The 20,306-nt window shown below is 32.2% G+C and overlaps 1 protein-coding gene across 1 annotated transcript; it reads left to right on the top strand.

Moving 5' to 3' along the window:
• Positions 5,324-8,677, top strand: LOC109360465 (tubulin alpha-3 chain). The gene is made up of 5 exons (XM_019605392.1): positions 5,324-5,510; positions 5,619-5,833; positions 5,937-6,136; positions 6,864-7,372; positions 8,059-8,677. The coding sequence occupies exons 1-5, from the start codon at positions 5,398-5,400 to the stop codon at positions 8,369-8,371; spliced, it is 1,350 nt and encodes a 449-aa protein (XP_019460937.1). The 5' UTR covers positions 5,324-5,397; the 3' UTR covers positions 8,372-8,677.

Raw genomic sequence — 20,306 nt, 5'->3', positions numbered from 1 at the left:
TTCATTTAAAATATTTCTGAGCATTACTACTGATTGTATATTATAAAGTATAAGGATATAAGTACCTATAGACTTAGACTCTAAATTCCTTGATGTTTTATCTTCATTGTCTTCATAAGTATTCTTCATTTTCTTCTTTAAGTGATGTTGGTGTCTTCATCAAAATCGTGTCAAGGTCAGGAGCAAGATCTTCTTCACAATCTCCCCCATTTTGATGATGATAAACCAATATCTTCTTGACAGTAAAGGACTGATTCTTTCTTTCTACAACACCATTTTGTTGTGGTGTTCTAGGAGCAGAAAAATTGTGATTTATACTAGATCATCACAGAATTCTTCAAACGAAGCATTTTGAAATTCTCCCCCATGATCACTTCTTATAGCAACGATTTTCAGAGATTTTTCATTTTGAACTCTTTTAGCGTATTTGTTAAAGGCGTTGAATGCCTCATTCTTATGAACTAAGAATAGAGTCCAAGTATATCTTGAATAATCGTATACCATAACAAGAACATAATAGTTACCACCATAACTTTTGGTTCTTGATGGCCCAAATAAGTCCATGTGCAGTAATTGCAATGGTCTATCGGAAGAAACCATATGCTTAAGTTTGAAAGAAGTTTTTGTTTGTTTACCCATTTGACAAGTACTACATAATTTGTCTTTAACAAACTTCATTTTGGATAAACCACAACTAAATCTTTCTTAATCAGTTTATTCAAATGATCCATATGAATATGAGCAATTCTCCTATGCCAAAGCCATGTATCATGATTATTATTAGCAACTAAACATTTAATTGGTAAAGAATAATATAAGTCAATCATATTATATTATTTATCCTCTTACCAATTAGTTTAGACTTTTTAGAATCCTTACTTTCGATGATGTACTTATTAGGGTAGAATACCACATGGAATTCGTCGTCACATAATTGACTTATGCTCAACAAGTTGTGCTTGAGCCCCTTAACATGCAATACTCCTTCTATAGTTGTTGAAGGTGGCTTACCAATTCTACCAACTCCAAGTATTTTTCCTTGGTTGTTGTCACCATATGTAACATAGCCTTTGTCCTTTGGAGTAAGGACAAAGAACTAATCTTTTTCGTCCGTCATGTGCTTTAAGCAGTCGCTGCCCAAGTACCATATATTGTAGACAACTCTCAAATTATCCTGCAAAACATGTTAAGTAGTATTAGGTACCCAATTTTCTTTGGGTCCTACATGATTAGCATCTTTCTCAACCCATCTATAGTGACCTAAAAGCACACCATATTTTCTAATCATGCAAGTATTTGGTATGCCCATGGTTCTTACAATATGTACATATGAGATGATGCTTATGTATCCTAGTTTCAATGTGACTACAATTAAATGCATGTATACTTTGTTTCTGAATGTTTATTTTCGTTGAGACATTTTGTTTCTTAGAAACTTGGTTGTTATAATAGCCAAGACCTCTTTGGTCTATAAAATGTCTCTGATCTTTAATCATTTTGTCCATATTTTCGTTACTCTTGTTTAATTTATTAAGTTCAAGACTTAATGTTGAAACTTTCTTTTCAAGAGTAAATCAGTTTTGACATGAAGAAGATGATGATTTATTTCTGAGTACTTCTAACTCAGTTTTTGTTTTAGTGAGTTTGACATATTCATCATGTAAGACATTAAATGCAAGTTGTAATTCAGAAGCAGAAAATAGTTTAGTTTCATTTACCTCTTTATCATTAGAGTGGTGAGATGCCATTAGTGAGAGATGAACTTGTTCTTCATTTTCTGGTTCAGAGGCAGAACTGATATCATTATCTTCCTAAACTATGTAGGCTCTTGGTCCAGTCCTTATTTCATTTTTCCCTTTGAATGAATTCCTTTTCAGGTTTGGACATTTCATCTTCATGTGACGAGACTTGCCACATTTAAAACATGTGAAGTTTTGGTTTGAAGTGGAAGCATCATTATTCTTGGTGAATTTCTTCATTTGTCCAGTTTTAGCACATTTGTTCCTTTAAAGGAACTTGCTGAACTTCTTTACCAAAAGACATATGTCTTCCATCTCTTCCTTTTCTGATTCATCTCCTGATGAATTATATCTATTTGCCTTTATTTTGAGAGAGATATTTTTCTTCTTTTTTTGCTCTTTATGTTGGTCAAGTTGGTTGAGTTCCAATTCGTGATCCTGCAATTTACCAAATAAAGTAGCCAATGACATTTTTGATAAACTTTTATTTTTAGAAATGATTGTTACTTTTGGTTGTCATGTTTTGGTGAGTGATCTTAGAACTTTTAAGTTCAAGTTATTATTTGATAATATTTTTCCAAGTGCAGTAAGATGATTTGTAAGGTGAGTAAATCTTATTTGGAGATCTAGTATTTTCTCTTCAGGCTTCATACGAGACATTTCATATTCCTAGGAGAGAGTATTGAGTCTCGACCTTTTGACTTCCTCAGTTCCTTCATGTGTAGTCTCTAAGGTATCTTACATTTCTTTAGCAGATTTGCAGTTTGATACTCTAAAGCATTCATCAATGTCAAGTGTTGAAGTGAAGAAGTTATTTGCTTTGAGATTGTATTGCAACTTCTTTTTGTCTTCATCATTCCATGAGGATTTTGGCTTTACTTCCCTTACACCATTAACAATGGTGAAAGCTTCATAAGGTTCTTCTTCAATCACATTCCAAATATCCAGATCTTGAGATTCTATAAAGATTCTGATTCTGATTTTCCAGAAGTCATAGCATTCTCCAACAAAACTTGGTGGACGATTGATGTTGGAACCTTCTCTCATAAATGATTTTGAGGCCATCTTAGATACATGATCAGATTTGAGAGTAATTTACTCAAAATAAGCTCTGGTGTCAATTGTAAGACTGAGATGACAACTAAAGGGGGTGAATTAGTTGTCTTAAATCTATGATAGATTTTTATTCAAATTTCAGAGTTAGTAACAGCGGAAAAGTTATGCAGAAAAATATAAAGTAAATTTAAGGAGATGAGGGAGAAGAGAGTAATCAAAGAGTTTTACATTGGTTTACCTTCTTGTCCACCAAATGTTACATACAGTACTATTGCAGCACAAGAGATTTCTTCACTAGATATTAAGAGTAGTAATTACAAATTCTCACCACGAGACTTCCTTGTACCTTACTCACTCTCTAATACCTATGTCACGCTTTGGAAAACAACATTTCCAAGTAACTCTATCATTTTTTTTATCACACCTTTGTGAAAGAAAGTATTTCAACAAATTGAATGAAGAAAACTTTAACAATGACAATGATTGCATTTACAAGATTTGAACACTATGATTTGTTGCTATCCGACAACTCTTTATACACTTAGTTATAATATTCAAAAGCTTTGAAAATAGTTGAAATCACACTTAAAGCAACTTCAGAAAATTTAATCTGAAAGTTAAGAACAAGTTGCAGAAAGTGCAGAAAAAATGTTTTAGAAAATTTCAGATTGTGTATGTGAGTTGTGTTATTGAATTATGAATTTCAATGCCTTTAAATAGGCTTTCCAATCAGTCATAACAACTCTATAAAAAAGGTAGGAGTTGATTGGAATGAAACCATTTCGTTTGGGTGAAAGCTGTGCAGTTTGAATCTGAAAAACTAGTATAACAGTTCTGAGTAATCAATTATAATAACATGTTCATGCGACATGTCAGTCTTGTTCAGGCGCCGTGATAGTCATTTAGCAAATGTTTGTGATCCTATTTATTGCTGGCTAGACCCTGTCTCATCAGTGTCATCTTTTATCTAGTTAAGCCAGCTATCTAAGCATGATTGACAATTATATAAGTCAAATCTTCCTTGCCCTCATTTAGTTGATACATGTGCAAATTTAGTAGAACATGACTTGTCATAGAACCATGATGGAATTAGTTTTCTTTTTTGTCTACATCACCAAGCTAGTAATATATGATTATTATAAATTATTAAAATGAAATTTACTTCGCCAAACAATATTCCACTTACATAGAACTAAAATAAATCAAACTTCTAATATTTATACAGGACTTCATTTTATACTAATTGTCCCAAGGTTTATTAATTATATAATATCAACTCAATGATTGTATTACATGTTCAAAGTTAGTGTCATTGTTTTGGGGGGATTTAGCTAACAACCACTTCTTGCGCAAGAGTTAGTCTTAAAAAGTATCCCCTGTCATGTTTATCAAATGAAGAAGAAGTAACTTATGTTAATACATAAAAAATGTTCTAACATAACTTTTATTCACAGTAAATTTGAGTATATTCTATGAACTTTCTTATTTTATATAAGATTTATTATTAGTCCATTTATGTAACATTGCAAATGGAATTAGCTTTAACTTTGTAAATAGCTGAAGTGGGTACTGGGTCGCATACTAGCAGCACATGGCCACCCTGGTCCAACAATCCAACCCAGTAGCCCATAATTATTTTATCATTTAAAATGAAAAACAACTGATTTTATTATCACATAAGACAACTTTTTTATTAAAATATTAAATGCATTATTTTTTGGTTTATTAAGAGTGTGTTTGATAACACCACTAAAGAACTTATAAGTCTAAGGTACAATGACATAATGTTTGCCCTTCACATGCTCCGGATTTATTATTTGTTGGTATTTGTCAAATAAACTTATTTCAACATATCAGAAGCTTATAAACTAGCATATAATAAGCTATTAGAAATGATTCATGTTAGCTATTTATTTTATTTTAGAGGAAAAATATATCTGACAATATAAAATTTTTATACATTATTATTGCATCATTTATCATTCATATTTTATAATAATTAACTCTTAAAAATGTAAGATAAATGAATTGTAAATAATATATTAATTATATATAAACCTTTACCACAAATATATATATTACATTCTTTATTTTAAACATATTAAGTATTTTTATTTTATTTTATCTTAACAAACATTTATAATTGAAACAATTAGCATATTACCTTTTCAATTCCTAGCTCCTAACATATAAATATTAACTAACTACCTTATAAAAATTTTAGATGAAGAGACTATATGACCAGAAGGTAGTGTGTATTTTAGTAAAAAAAGAAAAAAAAATAGATATTATTTTAATATATGATTCAGTTATGTCCATGAATAAATCTCCTAGAGCAAATAACATTTTTTGATAGTCTAGAATGACTTACCCGAATAACAACAAAAGAAAAGGAAATGTTAAAGTGGGCGGGCCCAATATTTGACGGACAGACTAAGATGATAGGAGGAAAGCAAAGGCATCATAATATATAGTGGACCCCATTTCTAAGCTAGGCTGGCACCTTTCATAGTGGGCCGAATTCTAAACCCTTATCATTTCCCCTTTTCTTCTCATTCATCATTCATTCCAAAATCAAAGAAAGAGAAAGAGAAAACAAAAAATGAGAGAAATCATAAGCATACACATCGGTCAAGCCGGAATTCAAGTCGGAAATTCATGTTGGGAACTCTATTGTCTCGAACATGGCATTAACCCTGATGGCATGATGCCAAGGTATCTTCATTTTTCATTTTTCAAATTAGTTTCACCTAACTTTTTTGTTTTATTTATTTTAACCTAAGTTTTTCATTTCATTCATTAATGTTGTTGTTATTATTATAGTGACTCAACCGTTGGAGTTGCACACGATGCATTCAACACGTTCTTCAGCGAAACCGGTTCAGGAAAACACGTTCCACGCGCCATTTTCGTCGATCTCGAACCCACCGTCATCGACGAGGTTCGTTCCGGCACTTATCGCCAGCTCTTCCACCCTGAGCAACTTATCTCCGGCAAGGAAGATGCTGCTAACAATTTTGCTAGAGGACACTACACCGGTTTTAACCCTAACCCTAATTTTTGCAATTTGTCGTTGATTAATTGATTTTTTTGGGCTGGTTTGTTGATGCTGAATTGTGATTTGTTGGAATTGTGGTTTAGTTGGTAAGGAAATTGTGGATCTGTGCCTCGATCGGGTTAGAAAGTTGGCGGATAATTGTACTGGTCTTCAAGGGTTCTTGGTGTTCAATGCTGTTGGTGGTGGTACTGGATCCGGTTTGGGATCTCTCTTGTTGGAACGTTTGTCTGTTGATTATGGCAAGAAATCGAAGTTGGGTTTCACTATTTACCCTTCTCCTCAGGTATAACAAACTACAACACATTAGATTGTGTAATTGTAGCTTATTTTGTTTGTGCTTGAATTAGTTTATTTTTGTATTTAGAAATGCTCATAATTTAAATGAATGTTGAGAAATGTTTTAAGCCAGAAAGCTGATTTTTGGGTAGGATTAAATATATTAAAAGACAAATTAATGAAACTTGTTATGGCTCCCTGATGGATTTTGTAGACTGAGTTGTCAAGTATTTATTGAAGGTTAAATTTCATATTTAATGTTTATAATTCTAACTGTTTGAATTTCAAATAAACTCATTTAATTTCAAATTTATATGCATGACTGATTCTTTCTCCTTGCTAATCAGTGCACACTGGTTAAGGGGCCACGGATAGAATTTTTGTAAGTCTTGCTATGGGCACTGGTTATGTAATTAAGAAATAATGTTTTTTATGGCTAAACTCAATTGATCACTTTCAATCTGTTAAATACATTGCTTTTCAATAAAAACTTACCTTTCTTGATTGTTTAGCTTGTGCCCTTAGCTCCTTATCTTATTAGAAAGTGGTTTAAATATATTGGAAATTCATAAAATATAGTTTCCAATAAAAACTTCCCTTTACATCCCTTGATTCTTTGACTAGTTTCCTTAGCATTTGCCTAAAATTAAATAGAACTAGTAGTCATTTAGTCAATAATTACTTGATGGGTAATGTGTTTTGGCCTCCCATTTAATTCCTCCTTTTGATTTCAGGTTTCAACGGCAGTTGTGGAGCCATACAACAGTGTTCTCTCCACCCATTCTCTCCTTGAGCACACAGATGTGGCTGTACTCTTGGACAATGAAGCCATCTATGACATCTGCAGGAGGTCCCTTGATATTGAGAGGCCCACTTACACCAATTTGAACAGGTTGATATCTCAGATCATATCGTCCTTGACCACTTCATTGAGGTTCGATGGGGCTATCAACGTGGATGTTACTGAGTTCCAGACTAACCTTGTGCCATATCCCCGCATCCATTTCATGTTGTCCTCATATGCTCCTGTCATCTCTGCTGCCAAGGCCTACCATGAGCAGCTTTCAGTGCCGGAGATCACAAATGCTGTGTTTGAGCCCTCAAGTATGATGGCCAAGTGTGACCCTAGGCATGGGAAGTACATGGCTTGCTGCTTGATGTACCGGGGAGATGTTGTTCCAAAGGATGTCAATGCTGCGGTTGGTACCATAAAAACCAAAAGAACTGTTCAGTTTGTTGATTGGTAAGCATTTTTTGAATTTAGTTAGGACTGTTTATCACAAGTGCTCTTACCATGATATTTACTGTTAGTAATACTGCTTATATAGCATGTTTAATGAACACTTAACATGGTAATTTACCCTAAAAATATCCTCCTATGTGCTCGTCTCAGTCACACGTGTAAACAGGGTAACAATGCAAGCATTTGGACACTCCCCATACCCTGTAATGGTGTAATCCTCATGCATTTGGCCACCAATTTAGTGGTGTGAGCATATAGATTTGTTTATGTGCTCTGAGGGTACTACATCAATCCAATTAAAACATAATATGCAGGACAGAAATTGAATGTGACATTAGTTTAAGAGTTTAATATCCATGCACCGTGTACGAGTTTTTATACTGTCAGTGTAGCATTCAGCAATCATGTGTTTACCATAATTAACTCTTAGATAAAAGTAATACTCATGAATGGTAGATAATGTACTAATCGTGTAAAAAACATTAACTTTTACTGCATAAATATTAAACTTAGTTTAATTTATAACTTCACAGTAAATTTCATTGTAGCTACCTCAATTAAATTCTTATCTCAACCTACAAAATATTAATTACATAAATGAGGAATGAACACTACACCATGTGAATCTCTGGTTTATGTTTACATGTGAGAACATAATCCCTACAATACTATCCTTGTTATGACAGGTGCCCAACTGGCTTCAAATGTGGTATCAACTATCAGCCTCCTACAGTTGTGCCTGGCGGTGACCTTGCTAAGGTGCAACGGGCAGTTTGCATGATCAGTAATAACACTGCAGTTGCAGAAGTGTTCTCTCGAATTGACCACAAATTTGATCTCATGTATGCGAAAAGAGCCTTTGTCCACTGGTATGTTGGTGAAGGCATGGAAGAAGGGGAGTTCTCAGAAGCTCGTGAAGATCTTGCTGCTCTTGAGAAAGACTATGAGGAAGTTGGTGCAGAGGGAGCAGAAGATGAAGAGGAAGGAGATGATTATTGATCTCAAAATGTAAGACATTTTCATGATACTTTGTTTCCAGGATGAGGGTATGCTTTGTTACAATGCCCTACAACCATATTGTTTTTGCTAATCATTGTGTGATATAGTTTGGTCGTTCATACTGTGAAATAGTCAACATGATGCATCTACTTGTTGATTTAGGTTCTCTTCATTTGTTGTGTTGTTTGTGTCGTCAATCATATAACTCAGAATTGTGCATCTCAAAAAGATTATTATCTTCTGTTCACGTTTGCAAGTTACAATTTCTACTAGATTTCCATGTTAATCAAGATGAGGTGTTCAGCCCCCCATTGAACTAAGGATTCTAAAATTGAGCTTTTCATCCAGCCAGCATGTTATTATCTTGACTTAAACTACTAGCTTTCCATGTTAAATTATTACTTTGTATAACGTGGCTTTACTATTAGTCTTTTTAATCCTAGAAATTAATTATGTATAATATTCAAAGGTTTAATTATTATATGAGTATTTGTAGTCAACTTGATTTCAACCCCATGCTTATCAAAAAATATCTGCTCGATTTTAATAAAAAAAATGACATTAAAAATATCAAACTGGATTCATGTCAAGTTAAATTTGTCTCATCGCTCCAATGGAATTCCCATTATGCTCCAGCTTGGTAGTTTCTATGGCTTGTTAATCATATTACAAATCTTACTAGAACTATTCGATTTTTATATACCTACAAGTCTTTTGTGTCTAACGTGCAAGAACTAGCCTTGGAGGGGAACAACAGTTGGAAACGATTGAAGCAAAATATGGAAAGGGGTTGAGATCTTCACCTTTTGCCCATTTTATCGCAAATAATGGTCAAAAATTTATTAATCAAAATAAGATTATTTAAGGGGTGGGAATGAGGGAGCTTCTCTAATTACTAAGAAAATGAAGATGATCTACCCTGAAAAAAGAGGCACAAGTACTCATAAAAGTTTAGATTATGATAAGACACCCTCGTGCAAAGACCAACCCAGTTTAGAATATTTTTTTTAAGGTCATTTAAAGGGAGAGTTAATATTTTACAAAGAGAATGAAATCACTAAAGTTTAATATGTATATACTGGCATAAAGTATTTACAAATATTAGTTTTATGATAAAAAATGTATTTACGAATACTATAACAGTTTTTTATATTGTTATTATATTATTTATCATTTATATTTAATTATTACTAACTCTTACATATAAGTAATACAAAGAAAATAGATAATAATGTAATAACAATATATAAATTTTTAAACTAACTATATAGATATTATATTCTAAATAATTAACAACATTTACCATATAAAAAATTCTATGTATATATTATTTCCTATTCTTATTAGCAGGTAACATGAACATGCTATAAATTTTTGTAAAGGACAATCCAGCTGGGTCAAAGTTAACGTGGTCTTAATGAGCCTCTTTTCAATAATCATTATAAATGGTTATTTGATCCTCGACCAACAGCTAGCACCTTGTCATCATTTTTTCCCCAAAAGTTATTAAACAGCAAGTTTTATGGCAATGCTCCGATATGCGGTAAAACTACATCGGTATTTGTCGGAGGCATACCATTATAATTAGATTATGGATTACCTTAACAATTGTCCTAATAATATTGGGTTTAATTATTTTCGGAAATTGATTATATTGGGAACTTGACCTTGACACGTGACTGGTTTAAGTAGTTAATCTAATTGATCTAGTGAACTGATTTGACTCCGTTTGAGCATAAAATTCATAACTAAGTAGGATATTTAGTGGACTATACATCAATCAGATGTTATTAGAAAACACAATTAACATTTTTTTTTTGTTATTATTAAAAATATATTTATGGATAAGAAACTAATTTATTTCGGAATTTTGTCCTTTCTAACGTACAAATGTGAGAGGTATTGTTTTATGAAAGTGAATGAAAAAGGAATTATACTACCACTTTCTACTTCATTGTCAAATATAGATAATAACCTCTGTCTCGTACAAGTAAAAATAAAAAGAATTGCAATCTCACATATTATTGCATTGTAGTGAGAAGTCATGTGTTGGTCACACCATAGTTTGGCTTCTTCTTAGATCTCATTTCTGTCCATATATATATTATTCATTATATTTGATGAGAAAATATACACATGATAGAGAAGTTCTTTTGCAGCTTCAACTTGCTTTCCAACCAATTTTATAGCATTGCAGAGTACTTTAGCTCCTCAAGTTGCATGGAGAGTTAAGGTAACATTTAAGGAATCAATTTATGTCAATATAAATAGATTTATGGAGAAAGTCTTAAATTTTGAATGAAATATGTTGATATTTTGAAACTTATGAGTCACTTGTTCGTTTTTTACATCTTGTAATAGTGAAAATAAATAAGTTTGTCATTGGTATTATCAAGTAGATAATATAATCTTAAAGTAGGGTGAAATTTTAATATAAATAAATATAAAAAAACATTTAATTAAAAAATAATTATATAATTATGTGGGTACTTGTTGGGTGAGTTTCATCATACCTTACTAATTCATAAATTATTGTCACGGTTACTCTTTATGAGTATTTTTTGCCGAACTCAAGATTAGGATATTTTGACCATCTCTACCAATAATAATAGTTATTTTAATATTCATATCTTTTTTCCCCTAATATATGACATAATTAGTTAAAAAATTAATAATTACAATAGCATCACAATGATAAAGAGTATATATATAAAATAAAAACACATGTGGTAGTTATATTAATCGTATAGTAATGTATGCTTTCTCTCTCAAGATAACTTGTTAAATAGGAAGAAAGAGAGTACATTTTAAGCTACTAACGTTATAATATTATATTCATACACATCAATTTAGACAATGTTTTAGTGTAAAGATTTATATATAGTTACTAAATTATCTACATTTATTTGGATTACTTTTTTAAAAAGTTGATACTGATTATGTATGAATAATGAATGATATAATAATAATATATAAAACTCATACACTGTATATACATCATTTTCTCAAGGAAAGAAATTATATGTCAAACAAAAAGGCATTACATTTGTTTAGTTCCATAAAATAATTAAAATATTTTAGATTTCTACTCGCTACTTATAATTTAGACCAATTATATTATAGATTTTTTTTATTTGCCAACAAATTTTAATTTAATATAACTGTTCAAATAAAAACTCTAACAAAGAAAACATGCATACCACTTAAGATATTATCATCATCATATACACAGAAGAGTTCAATGATATGATGTGAGGTCCATCAGGTTCCTTCCATGGAAGTCTATAATAGAATAGCTTTAAGACAACCATAAAATGAATAAATTAGGGGACATCACATAATAGAATAAGACCGCTTAGGATAAAAATGATAACAAAATTTTAAGACAAAACATGAGATATGTGTTGAGATTAAGAAATCATTTGTTAAGAAATCAATGTTGTTATGTTATCCACACTTTGCTGCAAATATGTATCTGCTCATAGGTACTCTGAAGCACTAGATGTCCTATATTGAAGTGCTTGCATTCAATTTGTTCAATAACATGTTATACATTTTCTATTTCAATGTCTTTATATTTATTTTTATGGTCAAGACTTGATGTCATTATAACATATAGGTTTAGGTATTAGATAAGATGTGAGGTGTACTTTGCATGATTTTACTTAAATGGCTATTCTTACATTCTACATTCAACAGCTTGCACTTAATTGGCTTAAAGATTTGTTATACATTTACTATTTCAATAAGAGTTGATGTCAGCGACAGTGCTGTGTATAGTTCACGGTGTGCAAATCTACACCTTGGTTTTAAAAAAATATGTATATTAGTGTAACTTTACAAACCTAATATTGTTTTTGTAAATGACTACATGTCATGCTTTATAAAAAATAAATAATCACAAATCTAGGGTTACATCTGTATTTTTGGGTTCCCTCTTGTCCTACCACTACATTCTTGCACTAAAAAAGCCTTGTAAACACCCCTCCTCAAAGGAACCATGGCAAGTTACTGGAACAAACCTAATTCAACAGATAAGAAAAGATAAGAAAAGCCAGCCTCAGGATGAGAGACTCCCAAAGGAGGAGATAAAAGACTTAGCACCTTCCCTTATTCTCCTTCCTTTCCTTTTGGTAGTGTACTATTGAATTATTTTATAATATTATGAATATGCAATTTGAGAAACTACATTATCATTTATCAAAGACAAATATTCATCTGTTTTTTTATATATTATTTTAGTCTAACTGATTTATTCTCTAGTTTTGATATAGCAAAATTGATTGAATTCATAAAGTTTTATCCACGTGATTTTTGTTTGAATCATTAATCTTTTAAAATAAATTGGTTGAAAGTGAAAAATATATTATCTACCCATTAATTTATTCTCTTTTGAAGTTAACAATATAATTGTAAAAAGAGTTTTTCAACTACGAAAATTGTGAAAATTAGGTTGTGACTTATATTTTATGAGAAATATTCAATAACATTGACAATCAATTGATCATTTAATAATTTCAAAATATGAAATTAAATCAATATTAATTATAAACTACGTAATTTTTTTGATTAAATATATTTAAATGTTGCATGACTTTAATATTTTCATCCTTTTATAATTTATGACATTTATTATTTTATTTTCTAACATTTTGCACACCCAGCCTGATATTAGGTCCTAGATTTGTTACTGGTTGATGTCATTATAATCAATAGGTTTAAGTGCTAGATATGATGTGAGTTGTACTTTTAATAATTTTGTTCTATTGGCTACTTTTATATTCTACAATACAACAAAGAAATGGCTTATATACTCAGAGGTACTCTGAAGCACTAGATATCCTACATTCAAGAGCTAACATTCAATTGGCTCAAGGGCATGTTATACATTTTCTATTTCAATGTCTTTAAAATATACTTTTATCATTGATGTCATTATTAAAATAAAAATTCATTAAAAGAGAGAATGGAAATGCATGGCTGGAGGTTAAGGAATCCTTTCATTTTGTCTATTTGATTTTATATTAAATTGATTAATTTTGATTAGTTGAATATATTTTCTATGGGCCATTTTAACTCAATCACTCATCATACCTAAGCTACCCATAAAATGTTGAAGCAAAGATGAAAGAAAGATTGAGATGAGAAAAATAGAAAACAGAGAGATAGAAGATGATGGATTAAAGTATGTATAATGTGATTGAAGAGAATCAATTGTAATCAACCGCAATGTATGCCATTTATATAAGTTTCCATAAATGGCTTAACTAACACTAACTACCAAACTAAAAATAGAAACTCTTAACTAACATTCAAGTTCTTAAATCAAAGAGTTACAATGCAACAAACTAATCATACAAATGTATCCCCTTCTATCCTAGCTAAAACTTAGGACATTTAGCATTTTCCTTAACTTCTTGAATCTTTTAACCTTTAAGCCTTTGGTTAGCACATCTGCAATCTGAATCTCTATAGGGCAGTGAACAAGCTTTATCTTCTCCTTTTCAACTTGATCTCTTAAGAAATGAGACCTTGTTTCAATATGTTTGCATCTTCCATGGCTAAATGGATTCTTGGCCAAGTTTATAGCTGATTTGTTGTCAACTTTCAGCTCAAACTTTCCAATTTCTCCACACTTTAGTTATGCTATCAAGGATGTCAGCCGCAATCCTTGACATGTTGCATTGCAGGCTGCAATATATTCAGCTTCACAAGTAGAGGGCCCTACCACATCTTGTTTCTTGGAACACTATCATACAGGGGAACCAAACATGAAGAACACATACCCGTAAGTACTTTTCCTATCTTCCTTATCTCCACACCAATCTGAGTCTGAATAGCCAACAAAGCATGACTCACCTTTCTCTTTCTGATTAGGAAACAAAATTCTATAGTTCATGGTTCCTTTCAGATACCTCATGATCCTCTTGACTGCAATCATGTGAGATTGCTTAGGATTTGCCATATGCCTACTTATAACTCCAGCAACATAGCTTATCTCAGATCTACTGTGATATATGAACATGAGGCAACCTACAACCCGTCTATAGAGTGTTGGATCAATTGGTTTTCTGTTGTTGAATGACTTCAACCAACCTTACCTTCCACTGGCCTTGTTACTGATTTAAAATCCAGCATTTCGAATCTGTTTAGTACATCTGCAAAGTACTTTCTTTGATGCATCATAATTCCACTTTTGGTCTTCAGGAATTCTAATCTCAAGAAGTATGTCAATTCCCCTAAGTCTGTCATCTCAAACTTAGAATTAAGCTTTTCTTTTAGTTTCAAAATCTCAGTTTCACTACTTCTTGTGATGACTAAGTCATCTACATAAAGCCATAGTAGAATTATATCCCATGTGTTTGTTGAGTTCACATAGACTCTATGCTCCACCTTGTATTTGATGAATCCAATAGATTTCAGAAAGGAGTCAATTCTTTTATTCCAATCTCTTGGAGCTTGCTTGAAGCCATAAAGAGCTTTGTCCAATTTCAGCACATTGGTTCCATCATCACTTATTCCAAAACCAAGAGGTTGAGTTATGTTAACTTCTTCTTCAAGAGGCCCATTAAGGAAAGCACTCTTAACATCAAGTTGCCATAGTTTCCAACCAAACCAACTTGCCAAGACCATAATCAATCTTACTGTTTCAAATCTTGCCATAGGTGCAAAGACATATGTTTAGTCATACCCTTCCTTTTTCATAAATCCCTTAGCAACCAGTCTTGCCTTATGCTTTGAGATACTACCATCTGGCCTAAGTTTGACCTTGTATACCCATTTTACTGGTATGGGTGATTTTCCTGCTGGTAGGTTTGCTGCTTCCCAAATATTATTCTTTTCAATAGCCTTGAGCTCCTCCTTCATTTCACTGAACCAAACATCCTCATTGGTTTCTTGTTGGGAGGCGATTGGCTCAATTTCTCTCATAAGTGCAAGGTGAATCATCTGTGATAGCATCATCATGAAAAAAGAATCATATTCTCTTAGTCTCATTGGTGGCTGCCTCACTCTTGTTGGTCTAGGTGAAGCACTGGTAGCATCTGACCTTGAAGCTGAGTTAACATCAATTAGCACATCATGATCTTCTAGTGTATGTAGGAATTAGAGGCAAGGTCTTCTTTTGCTCAACCATTTTGAGAACATCATTCCAAGAGCTCATCTCATCAAAGAATACATCTCTACTAAACACTACTTGGTTTGTTGTAGGATTTAAGAGTTTGTATGATCTTGTTGGATGGTATCTAACAAAGAGCATTAATTGACTCTTGTCATCTTGTTTCCTTATGGTCTGATCTGGTATGTGTTTGTACTTTGTAGCATATTGAACAAATACTTTCAAATGTTTCACAAATGGCCTTTTTCTAGTCCACACTTCCTCGGGAACTCTATTGTTCAAGCTCTGAGTTGGACATCTATTCAGTACATAGGTGGTTGTGGTGACAGCTTCACCCCATAGATTGTGTGGTAATTAGACCTGTTACATTTTATGTCTCTTAAATTGTAGCCCAAACCCGCAAAAAGCGGGCTGCGGGTTGTGGCGGGCCGACCCAGATAACGTTTTTATTAAAAAAAGTTAAATAATATAAATGGCATTTTACAACCTATTTATCCCAAAAAAAACACTATAATAAAGTAGACCATTGTTGCTTTTTTGCTATATGTTCTACTGAAATGATTTAAAAGGTCCCAAATTGCTAAATCATAAATAATACAATTGTCTAAAATATTAAATCTTACACTTTGAACAAAATATTAAATTCATAGCAATGACAAAGTACTAGGAAATAGAAAGCGCATAGGTTCAACAAAATCAACAATTTTCTCTCATTCATTATATTGAACAATTGATTCTAAACCTCCATGAGAAAGTTTTATATCTTCAATATCGATAGCATCTTGCTCATCATCATCATCTTCATTATCATATTCTACAATAAAAAATTAAGTATGTTAATAAAATTGAATGAATAATTTAAAGTATATAGGAGAACTTGAACTTAACAAAAACTTACCGACAAAACCATGTAACCAACTACGTGTGCACAAGAGAGCTTGAACCGTTTCATCATTCAAAGAACTTCTATATTTGTTCAAAACTCGATCACCAATACTAAAAGCAGATTTTGATGCCATTGTAGTTATTGGAATGCTTAATACATCACAAGTCATCTTTGAAAGAGTAGGACATGCACGACTTTTATCCTTCCAATAAGATAAAACATCAAAACGCACATCTTGTAGAATTTTTTCTGGATCTGCCTCTAAATAAATATCAAGTTCACCTCTGTATCTTATTGGTGGTACGGCACCAAGAGACAACCTTCCTTGTTACAAAAATCACAACAAAAATAGAGTAATGTGAAGCACAAAATAACTCAAATATTACAATTAAGAACAAGTTATAAACCCTATACAAATCTCACAAATTATTATGAATATGTATAAGATCAGAATCATGAAGAACATGTAATTTCTACCATAAGAAATCTCTAAAAGAATTGAAAGAATCATGCAAGTAAGATAGAATAATGAACACATTTAATCACATGCAATGGATGACATTTTAATCCCTAAGCATGATGCTATCTCTCACTAATCTCACATACAATTCTCTCTGCCTATATGACATACATTGAACACGAAAATATGCAACTTAGCATTTTTATGTATGAATGTATGAAGCATGGTGTGAAAACACACTTTATATAGAAAAGCTATTTTATGCCTAGTTAATCGATTAAGTGCCCTATTAATCGATTAACGGGCTGTTTAGAATAATTGAATTTTGTTTTTCAGTTATCTGTTGAAACTAATTAAAACTGTTTTTATGTTAATCGATTAAAGCCTTACTTAATCGATTAAGTGACATATTTTCAATTAAGATATTAAATGGTAAACTACCTATATGTTATGCTTATCAACTATATATGTTTTACCATTATGTTATGCCTAAAATGCACAAATAACATGTATGATTAATGCATGAACATATAATAAGCTAGATGGCATGTCTCATGTAAATGATATGATAGTTTTTAGAACTTGTGAGATTTGCATCTAGGTTTACCTAACCTAGACTTAATAACTAAGACACATATCGAAGACTCTAGTTTAGACATGAAGCTCTTGAATCTTTGGCATGTTGATTTGTTGAGTTATCTTTAAGCTTTCACTAATTCCTTTGTCTTTATCAAGACATAGGTAAGCTAAGTGTCACTTTCAATTTCCCCTTTTTTGACGATTTCAAACTCAGAACCAAATTTTGTTTTGATGCATAGCTTGAAGATGGTCACAGAATGCATGGTTGTTGATTTCAAAGTTAAAGCGCATAGCTAGATAATGAAAGCTGAATTTTATTTTACAACATGCACACATCAAACAACAAAACAACATTTCTCCCCATTTTGACATTATCAAAAAGATAAACTAAATGAAATTTTGGTCAAAAGTAAGAAGAGATACGAAGTGAACTCAAACTTTAATTAATCAATTAATATTGGGAATGTAATTAATTAATCAGTTGATGAAAGAATTGAACATGTGCACACATTGATTACCATTTAATCGAATAAGATAGTAGGTTAATCGATTAAAACAACAAAATACAACAAGATGATAGATTTAATGGCATGGAAGGTTATACATGAACTAATCAAGCATGGAATGATCAAGCATTTATATTATAGCATTCAAGCAGTAGACTCAATCAAGCATAACAGATACACATAACCAAACATGATCAAGAACCATTAAACATGTAATCATGCTATATTTGACATAGATAGAAATTTTATGTAAGCAAATTAAAACCAAAATAGTAACTATTTAAGTTCAAATGGCATGCGTATCAAGTCACAATAGTGCAGCAAAAGTAGATAGTTAGAGTTACAACCCAAAAAATATAGAGAAAATATGTCTCAAAATTACAAAGCAGCATAAATTCCTGAAAATTAGCCATATAGAAGAACTAAACCTAAGGAAATCTAAGGTCTAAGGACTTTTAATCTGGGGATGCGAAGGAGGATCTTTGTCATCAGGTACGATCAGACTACTATCACCCCAGATAAGGAATCTCAGCTTCTCAAATTTTGCACAAAACCTCTCATTTTGTGCCTTAGTAGTGTTCTGGACAAAGCTCGTCATAGCCTGCAGTGGTTATCGATCTAGAGAACCTGATGCTCCTCGAATTGTTCCAAATCAATGTGGTAGGAGTCCTTTAAAGACTAAAAGTGTAAATCCATCATGTTATTAAGCCTTTGCTCCATGGCATCCAACTGAGCTAATCCAAAGGATGATTCCTACGACGCAGTTCCAGATGGCTCCCCCTGAGTTTCTGCATTAGGCTGATATGTTCCAGCCTGATCCTCATCATCAGATAGATCCAAAACCATGATAGTGTAATCTTCCTGGTATTGCCAAGTACTTCCATACTTGTAGATACCCATTTGTGGATAAGGCTTTCACCAACTAGGTGATCTTTATCAGAAGTCTTTGTGACGATGGTGTCAGATACGTCAATATGCAGATAGTCAATAATTCTCGATATGAAGATATTGTAGGGCAGCAATTTGGATTGCGATGTAGAGACATTATACATGACCTTCAGGATTTTCTCAGGCCAATTAACCATTATATTCTCCTTAACAACATACATGAATTTTAGATTATTAATAGTTGGTTGTGCATGATTGGTGTTTCTCTGAACTAAAATATATGCAATCAGATAGTGAAGCAATCTATTCTCTACCGATAATGAACCAACTTTAGTTAGTTCTCCCTGGATATACAGATGGGGACCTCTCAGACATGATTTGTAAACCTCAGCAGCATCAAAATCCTTAAACCATTCACAATCATCTAGGCTAACACCAATAGTGGATAAGCCACCCACATTCATAAAAATATCACTATCCATCTGAAATAGATTTCCCGAAAGCATAGACCAATATATGCCATCCTTATAACGAAAGTTGTCGTAAAATTCCCTAATCAAAGCGGGGTATAGATTACCCATTAATTCCAAAAACAGCACAGCTCCCTGAGCTTGCATACCTTGCAGAAACTCAAAATTTTGTTCCGCCATCCAGGTTAGATTAGCATACCTTATGTAGGTGGGTTTCCTTCCATGAAACTTGGACAACCGTGTCTCTTTAAGTATGAGTGAGTAGTAGGGGTGTCCACGGTCGTGCCTCACGTTCGGGTTTGAAGATGAAGTAGTATGAGGCCAATGAGTGCATTGAGCAGTTGTCTTGAACCTCTTCGAACATCCTCTTTCCATTGTTAATTGAAAACCATGAGTAATGAGAAGAGAAGAAGGATGAGGGAAGGAACCTAAAGCTTAGGGTTTGGAATTGGGAATGGGGTTTCTTGGGAAATTTGAGAAAAAGATTGGATGAATTGAGGTGCAAAATGGGTAAATGTGAGGTTTAATTCTTGTTTTAAGCTAATAAATCGAATTTGTTGTTTGCTTTTGAGATTTTCAGAGAAAATGGGGAAGATAGGGTTTGAAAAAATGGCAAAAACGCTACTGATTCTAATTTATTTGCTGTCATTAATAGATTAAGAGCTGCATTTAATCAATTAAACAGTGTTAAAATTTCATATTTTCAGAAAAATGAGTCCAAGTAATCGATTAAAATGAATCTTAATCGATTAAATTTAGTGAAAAATGAAATGTTTGCTACTAGAACTCATTTTAATCGATTAAGAAATATAGTTAATCGATTAACTGACATCAGTTTTGTAGAATCAAGAGGTTTTTGGGTTTTAAAAGCATGCATAGATTTCTAACAATTATCAAGCAATTTTTACTCAAACACATATACATTTTCAGCTTATCATACAATATCATGAGTCATAATAGGAATATAATGCATTCACAACAAATATACATTTTGAAGCATATAAAACATTAATCATGCGAAGCACATAA

Source organism: Lupinus angustifolius, chromosome LG01 (assembly GCF_001865875.1).
Source record: "Lupinus angustifolius cultivar Tanjil chromosome LG01, LupAngTanjil_v1.0, whole genome shotgun sequence".
Classification (NCBI taxonomy): Eukaryota; Viridiplantae; Streptophyta; class Magnoliopsida; order Fabales; family Fabaceae; genus Lupinus; species Lupinus angustifolius.
Note: the sequence above shows the minus strand (reverse complement) of the source record. Positions and strands in the feature narration are given on the sequence as shown.